Source organism: Camelus bactrianus, chromosome 25 (genome assembly GCF_048773025.1).
Source record: "Camelus bactrianus isolate YW-2024 breed Bactrian camel chromosome 25, ASM4877302v1, whole genome shotgun sequence".
In the NCBI taxonomy this organism is placed as follows: Eukaryota; Metazoa; Chordata; class Mammalia; order Artiodactyla; family Camelidae; genus Camelus; species Camelus bactrianus.
Genome location: NC_133563.1, coordinates 36414219 through 36428516, shown reverse-complemented (window position 1 = coordinate 36428516; position 14298 = coordinate 36414219). Strand labels below are relative to the sequence as shown.

The 14298-nt window shown below is 44.7% G+C and overlaps 1 protein-coding gene across 20 annotated transcripts in view; it reads left to right on the top strand.

The window, feature by feature from the left end:
* Window positions 1–14298, top strand: part of PTK2 (protein tyrosine kinase 2) — a 202185-nt gene that overhangs the window by 77754 nt on the left and 110133 nt on the right. For 19 of the 20 annotated variants that reach the window (XM_074353159.1, XM_074353154.1, XM_074353152.1 and 16 more), the window contains one exon: window positions 2928–3015. The exons of the other annotated variant lie outside the window; for it this stretch is intronic. In XM_074353159.1, coding sequence (XP_074209260.1) covers window positions 2928–3015 — 88 coding nt within the window. The remainder of the gene's footprint in view (window positions 1–2927; window positions 3016–14298) is intronic. 20 annotated transcript variants of the gene reach the window in all.

Here is a 14298-nt window from a genome sequence, read left to right as displayed (position 1 = left end):
CCGACCTCTGCGAGCAGCCTCACCTCTGTTCCTGTTTTTAAGCCGTAGGTGCCTTGTCTTAGTCTCATGCTGCCCTCCCGCCTTCGTGCACGTTTGCCCCCATCTGCGTCCGACTCCCTCTTCTTAACCCTGGGACCTTGGGAGAACTACCTAATTCCCTAAAATTCTTTTTTCCCCATCTGTGAAAATGGGTCAGATAGTAACCTGGTCAGTATTTCTCGCCAGTCACTCCTGGTCTCCTTGCACCTCCCTGTAGCCCGTTTGCTCTGCTGGTGTCGCCTGACTGGGCCTCAGATAAGTGCGTCCTGTGGTGTCACTGCTCTGTGTGTGCACAGTGTTCACGGGGCTTCCTTTCTCCCTGAGGACAGGCCGCCTCCTGACCCCACCTCTCCCTGAAGCCCTTTACTCGCTGCCCCAGTGGGCTCTGTACTTGCCTCCGGATGTGTATCCTCCAGCCTCAGGGCCTTTACACGTTCTCTCCTATCTGATTCTCTCCTATCTGACCGGAATGCTCTTCCCTGAGCAGAACTGCTCCCTCCCTCCTTACCCCCTCCTTCCCTCCCTCCCTCCCTCCTTCCTCCTCCCCCCCTCCTTCCCTCCCTCCCCCCTCCTTCCCTCCCTCCCCCCTCCTTCCTCCTTCCCCCCTCCTTCCTCCTTCCCCCCTCCTTCCTCCTTCCCCCCTCCTTCCCTCCCTCCCTCTCTCCTTCCCTCCCTCCCTCCCTCTCTCCTTCCCTCCCTCCTTCCTCCTTACCCCCTCCTTCCTTTCCTCCCTCCTTCCCTCCCTCCAGCTCTTTGTTCAGCTATCACTGAGTCAGAGTATCCTTCACCGACTCCCTTTATAAAATAGCACTTCATCACTTGTTCCCCTTACCTGGCTTATTTGTCTGTATCCAATTACCTGCCAGCTCAAAGATATTTATGCATTTGCTGTCTGACTTCCACCACAAAGATATAAATTTGTTGAAGGCTGGCACTTGGTGCATGTTTTATTCACTGATACATTCCCAGCCCCTCAAACAGTGCCTGGTAGATGATTGGTATTGAAGTAAACATTTGTTGAGTAATTACTAAAGTGGTAAATAAACAGTAGAGATCATTGTGATTATGTGCCAGCAACTGTTCTGGCCGTTTTGTGTTTATCAGTTCACTCACTGCTCCCAGGGTCCTGATGAGGAAACTGAGGGCTAGAGAGGTGATGGCAGACAGTGAGTAAGCGATGGACCAGAAGTCAAGCGTGCGTGATCTCAGTCCACAGCCCATGTTCTTTCTGCTGCTTGTAGGGTTGTTGCTGATTAAAAGAAGGCATCTGGTTAAAATGCTTGTCACAGCCTCTGTCATGCCCAAGTGGTCACGAAACGTTGGTTGGTGTCAGCATCATTGTTGGGGAGCCAGCCGTTAGTAGCGTGGGTGTGGAGCCAAGCTGCCGGTTGTTTGATTATGGACCAGTTTTTATCATTAAAGTAGGATGGCCTCCCCGTCAAAGCCGCCTGCAGCCTGTTTGATTCCGGCACGTCTGGCCTCAGGTCGCTTGCCCTTGCTGAGCATCGTTTTCCTGGTCTGCTGAGTACGAATAGTTACTCTTGTGTTCTCTGATTGTTAAGAGAAACGGTGCGTATGAGGTGCCTGGGAAGTCCTAAACTCAAAATAAATGAAATGTATTAAGCTTCTGTGAATAACTGTCCAGTATAGAGCGTTTGCAGTGGGTTACAGAGCTCCTTCTCAGAGTGAAAAGGAACCTCAGTGCTTGGCAATTGTGTGTTTTAACAAAACGGACACTTAAAATCTCAGCAGAACTTGTGTATGTGTGTCTTGAATTTTTTCCACCCTTAATTGAACCAAAAGAACCATGTTGGTTACTTTGCATTATTTTCCTTATGAGCCCAATACGTTTTTAAAAGATCAATTTTGTAAAATTTTTAGAAAAAACAAATCTCTGTAACCTTTGGGTAGGCAAATATTTTACAAACGAAAACACTAAAAGAATTTACTAAAAAGAAAAATAATAAATAGGACTGCATAAAAATTACAAACTTTCTTCCTCAAAAGATACTGTTAAAAAAAAGATTTTTAAAATAAAATTTTGCAGGATACCACTAAAATAGTGAAGAGCAAGCCATAGAGTGGGAGAGACATTCACCAAGTCTGGCAAAGGCCTCACGTCCAGAATATATAAACACCTGTGGGTATGGGGGGCTGGGACTCCCCGTGCTGCTCGTGGGAGTGAGTCGTTGTGGCCCCTGGAGCTGACTGCTGATACCTGCCCTGACGTGTGTGTTTGTTACGACCTGGTGATGGTACTCCTAGTGTACACCCAGCAGACGTGTATGTACGTTCACCGAAAGGCATGTGTGCGAGAGAGTTCGTGTGGGTGTTCACACTCGCACACAGAGAGCATTCTGGTGAACTTCATTTGTTTTGACCATTCTTGAAGGTTGGCTTCCTGAGCAGAATTCTTTTTTCCGCCTAGAGGAAGGAAATTAGAGTGTTGCTGGCAGCATCATTCCTCATAGCCTGAGTGGAGAGCGCTCAGACGGCCATCACGGCCGCGTGGTGAATGATCCTGTGGTGCTTGTCAGCTCTGGGCAGACTGCGTTCTCCATAGGGGGCTCTCGTGAGCAGAGCGGTGACTGGAAGGGGCCCTACGGTGTGGTCCACTCTAGGGAGTGTCAGGTGCTGCGGCCCCAGGCCAGGGGGGGCTTCTCACCACGCCCTGTCTCTGCAGGGCCTCCAAGCTGTAGCACACTCACGTGCACGTTTGTGCTGCAGACCAGAACGCTTACATTGATAGAGTAATTGATTATATCTTCACTTACTTTAAAAATAATATTTCAGAGTAATTGGCAATGCCATACAATAATATTATTGTAGACTATGAATTGAGAAAATTACTTATTTCTAATTGTTTTATTTTGTTAATTATTTTTTAGATATGAATTGAGAATTCGTTATTTGCCAAAAGGATTTCTAAACCAGTTTACTGAAGACAAGCCAACTCTGAATTTCTTCTATCAACAGGTATAGGAGGGTGCTTTAATTATACTCTTTTCTTTGTTTCTTTGAATCCTGTTTACTTCAGATTAAAGCTTTCTATTTTAGAATTAGATTAAACTTAACACTTGGGAGAATATAAAGTTGTCACTGTATGGCAATGAGATTCTTTTAACTAGTGAGAAATTAGGAATTTTTGACACTTTGTGAATTTTTGTATGCTTGGGCAAATCTTAAAAGATGCTTCTTGTAAGTGGAGACAGTAAGTCCTCAGTGGCACAACATTGTTTTGTCTTTAACTCAGGAGTGGTTACCCTGCCTCAGTGTCAACAGACTTACCAGATTTCATTGTCAGAGCCACCTGTACTCGTATAGTCTCAATAGCAGTTTGCAAAATAAAGCCAGAATTGATGTTTTTACACTAAAAGTACCTTACTTTTTTACCCCTTAAAGTATTAGTTAGGCAATAAGTACATGTGGCAAAAATGAATCAACACAGTTTTAAAATCGAATAAATGTAACTAGTTAGATTTGTGAAAAGTGTGAAAAAAGATCTAATGAGTATCAGTGAGACATTTGTATGTACAATTTTGCAATTAAATGCATGGGGTAATTTTTTGTTTTAATAAAACTGTTCATTAAATGTCTGCTGTGGGTCAAGGATGCAGAAATTAATGACATCACCTACAGCTGCTTTGTGTCCGGCCCCTGCTGTCTGTGAGCACACGTGATGTGACGGTGTGTCGGAGCGTGTGCCGACTCAGGCGGGCTTGGGGTCCGGGCGGCTTCCCTGCCAAGTGTCCTTCAGGGAGTCTCCAACTTTACAGGCGAGGCAGAAGCTGCGCTTTAGAAAACACGGCGCCTTTAAATTTGAGCTGAAGTGGCTTGAAGGGAAATCGGTGAGAGGTGGGGACCGCATCGTGTAAAGAAGGTTTTAGGTTTTCTCCTGCAGAATATTGGGAGCATTTAAAGAATTTAATTTGGGAGTGTCTTGATCAGAATTTTTTTTTTAAATAAGACCGCCCTGATGTGATTGATGGCAGAGCTGGGAATGGATTGGGTCTTGAAAAGGCTGCAGGCCAGTTGGGGGCTCTTCAGCCATTCAGACAAGACATGCGGAAGGTGGAAGGTAGAACAGTGTGGTGGAAGCAAGTTGATGGGACAGAGGCCGAACTAACTGGAGCATGAAAATGAAGAGGAAAGAGGCCCAGAGCGTCAGACACCTGAAGGCAGGAGGGAGAGAAGGTGGGAGGGGTTCCGGGGGGCGGGGAGGAGGACTGCCCCTTCCCCCTGCTGGGATGACTGGACGTCCTGCTTGTGTGAGAAGGGCCCAGCTCTTAGGATGTCTCCTGTCCGTGGGGTTGAAGTCATACAGGAAATGTGAGGTGTTAGGTGAGGGACTTATGGAGAGTTTTGTAGATTTAGGGTAGTACAGAGTTGAACAGAAGAGACGTTACGTTTGACGAAGTGGAAAGAGAGGAGTTATGTTTGGGTTCCAGCTGAGAGTGTGGGGGCCTGCTCATTCTGCGGTTGTGACTTCCAGGTTACAGGCCGCTTCCCACGTGTGTTACCGAGTCCCCGCCTGCAGCTGGCCCTGAGCTTCGTGATTTGGTGAAGGAGGTGACAGGGTTTAGTTAGCGGACTTACTTATATTGTATTTTTCCCTCGTGTAGAATATCTGTATCACCGGTATAATTTCCCACCCACTGAGAAGATCTGTGACTGCTTCAGTGACGTGGAAATTCAGAATGCATGATGTGGGTCTAAACAGCTCATGGTCACTCCTTCGTACAGTTTCTAGGCTAACCTAAAGCCCACAGCTTTTTTGTTCCTTTCACTCTGTTACTAGGTTGTCCTGGTTTTTCCTTTCGGAAGATCTTGCTTCTGTATATGTGACTGTAGGTTAGCACACGTACCAGTGAACCCCAGATGTGCTAATAGGATGTGTCTCACCACAGTCTGCACAGTAAAGGTTGAGTCGTCTTCATAAACCTGAGAGAAGGGGAAGTGGGGCGAGCCTGCATCTGAGTGCCCGCTCTGCATTTCCCAGTTCTGGGACTCTGGGTGCCCCAGGAGCTTCTTCATGCTGAACTGTCTCATCTCCTGAAATGCAGGTGTACGATACCTGCCCCGCGGGATCTTTAGTTGGTTAAATGAGATAAGATTGTCTACCATGTAGCTGCCTGATGACTGTTTGAATTTTGGTCTGTGGACAGTCTACAACCTGCCCAACGCGATGCAACTGTGGGCTCTCCCCCACCCCACCTTCTGCCTCTGTCCATCTCTGCAGTTTCTCTTCCAGCCTGTCCCCTTTAAATTTTTTTTGAAAATGGTTAGATCTTATGGTACATTTTTTAAAAGTCCAGAAAATGTTCTAGAACATCACTTAAATGATCTCTATCCCAGTACTTACTTTCATTTTGCTTATGCTTTTATAATCTTCTGCCAGGCATCTGTCATTTACAAGGAGCGAAGATGAGTGGTCACAGAAACGCCTCTTTCCCATGTTGACTCCAGTGTCTCTGTGTCTCCACGCCCACTCCCCAGGCTTACATGACAGGAAGGGAGGGAAGGAGAGGTGGTGCTAAAACTGCACAGCAGGAAGGAGAAAGGAAAAGGCTGCGGTTGGTGAGAACTCATGAATTGGCAAGTGTGCTTAGAGCCCTAACTACGCTCAGGTTTGTGTGTGGCATCGTTGCCACTGGCAGTCTTCCAAGTACAGACTAGTTGGATGCTGGCAGTTTCATGGGATTTGAGCTGTGGTTCTACTTCTAGGGGTCTATTCTGAAGAAATGAGTACACACGTTACGTATGTGCAGGGAGGCCCGCGGGCACGTTGCCGTGACAGGTGGGAGACTGGAGCCATTGCACTGCCTGTCAGTAAGAGGCTGGTGAATAAATTCTGCTGAGTTCCAGATCCAGGCATCCTTTGTAGCTAGTGAAGGACAACCCTGCTTGTGGGTGTGGAAGGTGTTGCATTAAATGCCGTTGTTGAAAAAGGCCATAAACAAAGTAAAAACATGTACAATATGGTTCCATTAATGTGAGTGTGTATATTTTTATTTTTACGCTTACCTGACAAAGTTTTGAAAACAGCACGTTATTTGCATTGCTGCTTTGGCAAGTAATTATGTATTTACTTGCCTTCTTGTGATAATCTTTGAATGCAGATCCTGTCCCACATGCACGGGAATTTCAGAACTATTAGAGGTGACCTGTGTGTTGTCCAGAACAGACGGCCCCCAGCTTGGGAACAGGTGTAATCCCGCTGTTGAGAAGCCAGTTAGGAGTTCACAACTTCCTCTTTATCTAAACACACACGCCGCCATCCCCCCCACCTCAAAAAAGAAGTACGAATAAAAAATCGGCTGTTGAGTTATTTACAGCCAACGTCTTTTGAACTGAGAATGCAGCTGAAAAATTTAGTAAGAATTTGTGTTTGGAAATTTTCACTGCATTCTGAGATAAATTATTTTATAGGAGCCTCAGGATTTGATGACACCCAATTTTTAAATTTTAAAGATCTTTAATAATTTGATGCAAATATGTAAGTTATATACATATAGCATGCATATATTTTCACTGAGTTCTAAGCTAAGTCGATCCACTTTTAAGAGGCTCAGAATTCGATGACATTGATTCAATTGTTTAGATTCTGTAACATCTGGTACGTGCATTCTTTTGTAAGGTGTGATAATAATAAAATGAACACCACCACCCTGCCGCCTAGAGGAAGAGCACATACCTGACGTTCTCCTGTCCCCTGTCCCCGTGACACCCCTCGTGCCCCCCCTCCCCTTCACTCCAGGCAGGTAGCCATTGACCTGAGTTGGGTATTTATCACACTCTTAGCTGCTTTTGTTTGCCGGTTTTCACGTTTTTTAACATATGTGTGCGTTTTTCAGTTCTGGCCTTAGGGTAAAAGCTGACCCTGGCTCTCCCTGAACCGTCTGCCATCCGCTGTCTGCCTGAGTAGATTTTTTTTTTGTTTTGCTCCTTTGTTATATAGCTCATAGAAGCATTCCAGAAGACTTTAAAAAATATTTTATTCAGCATTCTTAGTTGTTTTCAGTGAGCACTTTGGCCAGGACATTGAGTCCACTGTGTTGGTAGAAATGGAGGCGATCACATGGGGATTAAAGTCGTATCCCTTTTGGCTCATTTCTGAAATAATTCACATGGCAGTTCATTTGAGCTAAGTGTTCAGACCGCTTCATCCTCTTCACACCAAGGCTTTGTCAGAGCCCCGGTTTTGTTTGAGGGAACATGTCTTCTCAGTGCGGGGCTGGACGGGCACCGCTCGGTCTGAGGTGTTCCCTGTGCCATCCGCATCTCCCGTGTCTCTGCTCGCTCTTCCGGCTTGAAAGATAGTGTGGCCGCATGCAGAGCTGGGTGGAGCTGTCTTCCCGCGAACTTGGGTGTGATTCTGCATCTTTTGTTTCCTGTGGCTGCTGTTGAGAAGCGGGCTCTCGGGGTCTGTCTTCGTGGGTCACCTGTCTTCTCTCTCCAGGTGGCTTTAAGACGGTTGCTTTGTCTTCAGAGGTTTGCGGCTTTATTACGAACTAGGTGTGGATCCCCCCCTGATCATCCTGCTTGATCTGTGGTGTGCACGCTGGGTTTCATCAGTCTTGGAGGCGTCCGCTCAGATACCTCCTTTTCTCTGGTCTTTCCGCTGCCTTCTGGGTCTCAGCTGAGGTTACGTCAGAACTTCCCAGTCTGTATCTATTAACTCTTCTTTCTTGTTTTCAGCTCCTTGTCTCCCTAAAGACCTGGATTCAGACAAATCTCTCAGCTTGCCAACTCTCCTTAGCTGTGACCAGTTTGAAGTCTAGGGCATTTGTTGGATTTTTTTTTTTAAACAATTTTATCCCCCCCCCTGTTTTTTTTTAGCCCACCAGGCCATCTTTTATGGCCCTTATTATTTACCAATTTTCCTGCCTTTTTATTTCTTTATCATTTCATACGGAGTTAATGTCTCTGTTTGGAATCTGAATGACAGCACCGTGGGCTTTCCACCTGGTGGTGGTGGTCTGCAGTGACTCTTACGCTGGCATGTTGGGTGTTTGTAACGGACCTAGCATTTTGTTGAACTTCACATGTGGGAACCTTGAGGGTCTATGTTGGGGGATAGTGAACACTCCTGAGTGTTACTTTACCATTTTTGTTTTAAAAGAATCAGCATTTTTATTGTTACGGCTTTTATCAGGGTAGAAATAAGAGAATTATGTTTAGATTCTCTCTATAACCAGTCCTGTCCCATGAAAGAGAAAGAAAACTTATAAACAACTTACAATAAATTACCTTAATTTTATTATTCCTTATTTTGAGTTCCACCCAGGCCCACAGTTCATCATGCCCCTTGTGGATGGAGTCATGAGGGAGGCAGCTTGTCAGTGGGCATGCTGAGTGTTGGGGTGCTGCTGGGGGGTGATTCTGGGGAGGCATGCAGTTTCGTTTAAAGATGTCCTAGATGTGACTACCAGTGTCACACGTTGCACATGAGTCACTAAATGTTTTTGACCCACTTTAGAATATTCTGAAAGTTATTAATCAGCACACTCTAAAAATAAACTAGACTCTCGTTACAACCCTGTTCACTGGAGAGCAGGAGTCTAACACGTAATTGTTGATGCCACAGCTAGTGGCTTATTATAAAGCAGCAAGAGTATGTTTTACCTTGAATTTGAGTTTTTCTCTTACCATGTAACATTTTATCCCTCTTTATCTCTGATTTGTTACAAAGTGTATTTGATTGGCAACCTTTTGCGAATAGTGGTGGCTGTTAGTTTGAAGGGCTGTGTCCACGTTTAGTGAAGCAGTTGTCCTGTTAACTTCGCGTGACGGTGCTCAGCTTGCACGGAACCATTTGGCGCCTCTGACATTTTCAGCTTTGGAGAGGCTTGGGTCTGGCATGAAGTTGTCATCATTTTCTGCAAATATATTAAAATTTTAAAAGAGTATATCCATCTATTGGCTCTTAAAAAGCATCGAATGTGACATAATTTGTGGTTTATTTGGCAGAAAAGGTTCCATTAGGAAGGTGAAGATGGTGAGTCCAGAGCCACCCCTTCCCTCGTGTGTGTGTCTGAACTTCCCTGAGAAGTAGGTGAGGTGCCAGCACACACTTACTTTTTGTTGATCAATCTTTCTGTTATTTTTATTCCAGTTTTTTATTTTTATGCACTTTAATTCAGCTAATTGTAGTATCAGAAATGATTTCTGCAACTGCGTTTTCTTGGCCAGAAGCTTTCTGTCAGTTAGCGTATCTTGAAGGGTGAGCTGCAAGTGGGAAATTTTAGTTGAAGACTCGGCATGTGTTCCACGTGGGCATTATCGGCTGTCCTTTTCCAGAAGGAAGTTAAAATTTAATGTAGGTCTCAGTCTGGCTCATTAGATGAAGTGTTTTCTGAACTTCTCTAACTGATGTAATAATGTGCATTTCTCCTTCTCTTCCACTCCGCGTGTGTGGTAGTTCCAGAAGCACTGTGGGCACGGAGGACGGGTTCATGCTGTCATATTGTACTCTTCACCCCATGCTTTGGATCATCCTTTTTCATAAGAGAATTTAGAAATGAGAAGGCAGAAATGGTTATTTTCTGAGTTAGTCTTCCCTGCTGATCCTTTACGTTTGCGTTTAGCCCCCCCTTAGGGCTTTGACCGACTCTGGTGGGAATGCTGCTGCCTTTGGCCCCTGCTCCACCTTCAGGCTCAGCCATCCATCAGGAGGGCTTACAGGACGCAGAGGTGGTTATATTTGTGGTTACAGTTTATTGTAGCAAAAGGTATGAGGAAAATCAGTAAAGGGACGGGGTATGTGGAGTGACATCCAGCGGAAACCAAGTGGAAGTTTCCTGGTGTCCCCTCCCAGGGGAGTCACTTGGGACAGCAAGTGCTGTGTGACAACAGGTGCAAAGGTTCACCAGCTTGGGACCCTGCTGGAGCTTAGGTGGTTGAGGTTTTTTACTGGGGTCAGGCTGGTGGGCACACAATACCTGTGGAACCTCATGTAGTCCTGCTCCAGGCCTGGGGGAAAGCAGGTGTTCATCATCATCTCAGTGTTTAGGCCGGGGTAAATTACCCTGTCACACTGGTCCAGTGTGGTCCGAGGCTTCAGGTATGCAAGAGCACTCTTACCAGAACATTCTAGGAGTTCAGTTTCCAGGAGGCCAAGAGCCAGTCCTAATGTTGGGAATGTGGAGGCACCGAGCAGCCCAGGCCTGCTGAGTTAATGTTTCTCTGTGTGACTATTCTTTCCTTTCCTGGTCCTAGATAATTTCTATCCATTCATCAACTCTTAAGTGTGTTTCCTGTGTAGAGCCTTCCATAGTACCTGTACATTTCTCATATAACTTGTAGTTATTTTTTAAATATTTTAAAATTAGTTTTACTGAGGTATAACTTTACATATAATAAAAATCACCAGTTTCAGTATACAGCTCAATGAGCTCTGACCAGTGTGTATAGTCAGGCAGTTTCTATCACAATCATGCTATAGTACAATATAAAAATACAGAAATTGATACTGGCGCAATACTATTAAGTAGACTACAGACCATATTCAGATTTCACCAGTTGTTACATGCACTGGTGTGTGTGTGTGTGTGTGTGGTTTATGCAGCTTCATCATAGGTTTAGATGCATGTAACCACCACCATAAGTAAGGCAGAACCATCTCTTCAACGCAGAGAAACTCCCTGATGCTTTGTGGTCGCGCCTCCCCCTTCCCCAGCCCTGGCAGTCACTGGCCGGTGCTGTTGTATTTCTGTGTCGTCATCTGCTGTCCCCACTCATAGAGTGTCACTCAGGCTGCCTTCCTCATTGTTGTGTCCCAGCACAGTGCGATGACGTGGGTTTTGGGCACTTAGTTTATTCTCTTGAATGACTTATTAGTGATAGTTGAGTTTTAATGTTAATGCCCTGATAGTCAAAAAATTTTTATGAGATTTATAAGATGTCAAAAAGATCCAAGAAATAAAGGAATTTGAGAAACCACATGAAAAAAAGTAAATGTAATACTTGCCCACAGAAGAAAGTCCAATTACATCCTATTTTTTAAAGTAGGAAATTGACATCAACATGGAAACTAATTTAATAAAACAAAAAAACAACATTCAGAGATCTTCTCTTAAAAGACCTGCAGATTTGCTGGACCTAGAGTTAATGAGCAGTAGTAAACCAGGTCATGAGAAGAGAACACAGAACAGTGACGGTGGCAGAACAAACAGATGTGTGTTAGACCCTGGGGTACCAGGTGGTGAGATGCGGTCCGCACTTGTCCTTAATCTTCCTTGCAGCACAGGAAGTCTGTGCTTTCTCCGAGCTCACAAGCAGTGCACACTGACGCCCGAGTTGTGGGGTCGGTGGATCCGGTGTGTGAGCTTTAACTTTAACACTTGCTGTGTGACCTCGAGTAAGTTAATCTTGAGTCATTGGTTTTTCTGATCTTTATATATAAAATAGGGCCACTGAAACCTGCCTGGAAGAGTCATTGTACAGACTACAAATAATACACCTGAACAGCGTAACACCCAGCCTCTGAAATGATAACTAGTCCTCTGCTCTCATTTCATTCTTTTTGTTTTTTTTTTCCTAAGGCTATAAATTGGGGATTACAGTAGTGTCCATCTCACAGTCCTTCTGTGAAGATTAAATAAGATTATATATAAATTGGTTTGATGTAGCAATGAGTATCTTTACTTTAAGCAACTGTGGATACCTACACCTACACTTAAATGCTCAATCAATTGCATTTATTTCACAAATGAAAGTGATGAATGCTGCTGGGAGTTAGTAGGAGGTGAAAGTTAATCACATGTTTTATAAAAGAAATAAACACTGAGTATAAAAAACCTGAAGTCTTGAAGAAAACCACATGAGCCCAGCGTCACGAGTGAACGTGCCCAGAGGCTCAGAGAGAGCAGCATCTCTGGAGCCTGGGAGCCTCCATAGGGGCTGCTCCCTGTCCTCGCATGGGGTGGCTGCACAGGGCTGGGGAGGGTGTGGGGCGAGGGCCTGTGGAGGTGGCCTGTTCCATCGTGGCTCAGCGGACTTTGCAGAAAACAGAATGGCTGCTGGCAGTGCGCGGACTTCAGGCCGAGGCACCTGCAGCTCTGAGAGTCGAGGAGTTGCTTGTTGCTGTAGGAGAAACGGCTCTCAGAACTTTTAAGTCAGGTTCATAAATAAGGCGGTTTTCCATAAAGATTGTTAAATTTAATGTTTCCTTTTTTCCATTTTTGCAACTAATACGAATTTGGTTTTGATAAATGAATGAAGCATGTGAGTACACTTTGCCACCTTTGAATAGTGTTTTAAAATTATAGTAATTAATCTTCAGACAGCTTTGTAATGGTGCACTTTCCTCAACGTGTAATTGATATTCTGTGGTTGCTTCGAAGTCTGCGCCCAATTATAAACTAAGACCCACTGAATGTTACAGTCAGAACAACTGTGGTATTTCTCTGACTCATACAAATACAGTCTTTATTTATCTCTTCATTTTGTGTTCACTAATAAACCTACTTATGATGCAAAAACTTAGTTTTAAAATTTGGATTTATTTTTTGCTGTATAGGAGAAGGAACCAATTGAAGTGTAAACAAAATGATTGTAAAATTAAAGCTTTTTACTCAATTTATTGAGCAGCTCAGTTCCATTGAATCAGTCTTAAATGCCTACTATATATAAGGAATAGAAATTAGATACTGCTTGTAAGTTTTATATGGAAAATAACGTTTACACACAGAGGTGTCCAAACCCCGATTTGACAGCTTTATTCATCCATTCATTTGCTCCCCCTTCAGTCAGTCAGTGTTACTGACCACCTGGGTATTTTCTGCTGCTGCAGAAAATAGCAACGGTTTGGAGGAGGTGGTGTTTAGATCAGAAGCAGGCAGCTGCCCACTGCGAGCTGGAGTCATCGCTTCTGTCACAGAGAAGGAGGAGTACGTGGCGTGCGCGTCAGGGTACAGGCTCTGGTACTTTGGAGAGGGTTTTCCCACCTGAGGACTTACTTTCTCTGTGAGAAGGAGATGTGGCAGGTTGAGAAAGTATGAATCTGTGTGCTGAAAGCTTCCTAGGCGAGCACTGCTGAATTCACAAGCAGTTTCAGAAGACCATCTGAGATCTGTTGTCACAGATGTAAAGCAAAGCGTAGATCAGCGTTTCTCCAATTGCTGGCCAGTCAGCGTGGAGAAGGAGGTGGGTGGTTGGTTTCAGTGTTTGTTGGTTCTGCCAGACAAGGGAGATAAAGGGATAAGGGGAGATTAGGGCGTTGGTGGTCTTTGCAAAGGAAGGTTATAATGATGAGCTATCCAGTGTAAGGCAGACGGAGTGCTTAACTGGGAGTAGCTATCTTTTGAGCAAGTGAACTGACTGGCTAGGAGGTAATGGCTGAAGAACAGGATCTTCAGAATTTTTTTCCTAGTAAAGTGCTTTTTCTGTGAAGGGCCAGAGAGTGGGTATTTTAGGATTGAGGACCAAGAGGCAGAATGGAGGATGTTGTGAAGTACTTACATAACAAGAGACAAGACACATTTCCACAGAGTTTCGTGTTGGTGAAGTTCATAATGGAATAACTGAGTGTGGCTGTGTGACACAGGCCCGCTGATGAGAAGACCAGAGGTTCTCTGGGGGCAGGGGCATCATTTCACGTGACCAAGGTCTAGACTTGGTGCTCCCTGTCATCCAAGTCCATGGCACAGCTTGAGCTCTTTGTGCTGACCTGAGAGGCAACTTCACATATTTCATCTTTGAAAATGTCTTCACTCGATAAGGACTATCAGGTCCTGATGTTGGTTCTCCGGTTATATTAGTTGAGCAGGGTGGTTGCTTGGAAGACATTTCTAGAATCCTTTCAGACCCTTCTCTTTCCATCAGGCCTGAAGCGCCTTGTGACTTTGCGGATTGACATTCCCCGTCAGTGGTCAGCTGGGAGCACGCCAGGTGCAGGATTTTAGAATAATGTCAGTTTCCTTTGCGTTAAGGTCTGAAAATTGCTGCTGGGACTGTAGTTTGAATTCAGGAAATACATCCACTGCAAATTTGCATGGAAGTGGAGATTTGTCTTCACTCTGACAGCGTGGGGAGGGGATGAGGCAGCCAGCGCTGTGGTCAGACAATGCTGAGGTGCTCCGAGAGTGTGTTTCCTGCTGGAGGACTTCTACACTTTAACTCCTCTTTGCTGTTACTCATTTTTATATCTAGTGTAATTATTGGCACAGTGTGTATAATGGCACCCAGTAAACCTTTACTGAATGAGTAAGTCTAAAACATATTCCTTTAAATGACATTATTTTTCCCATTCCTTTTTAT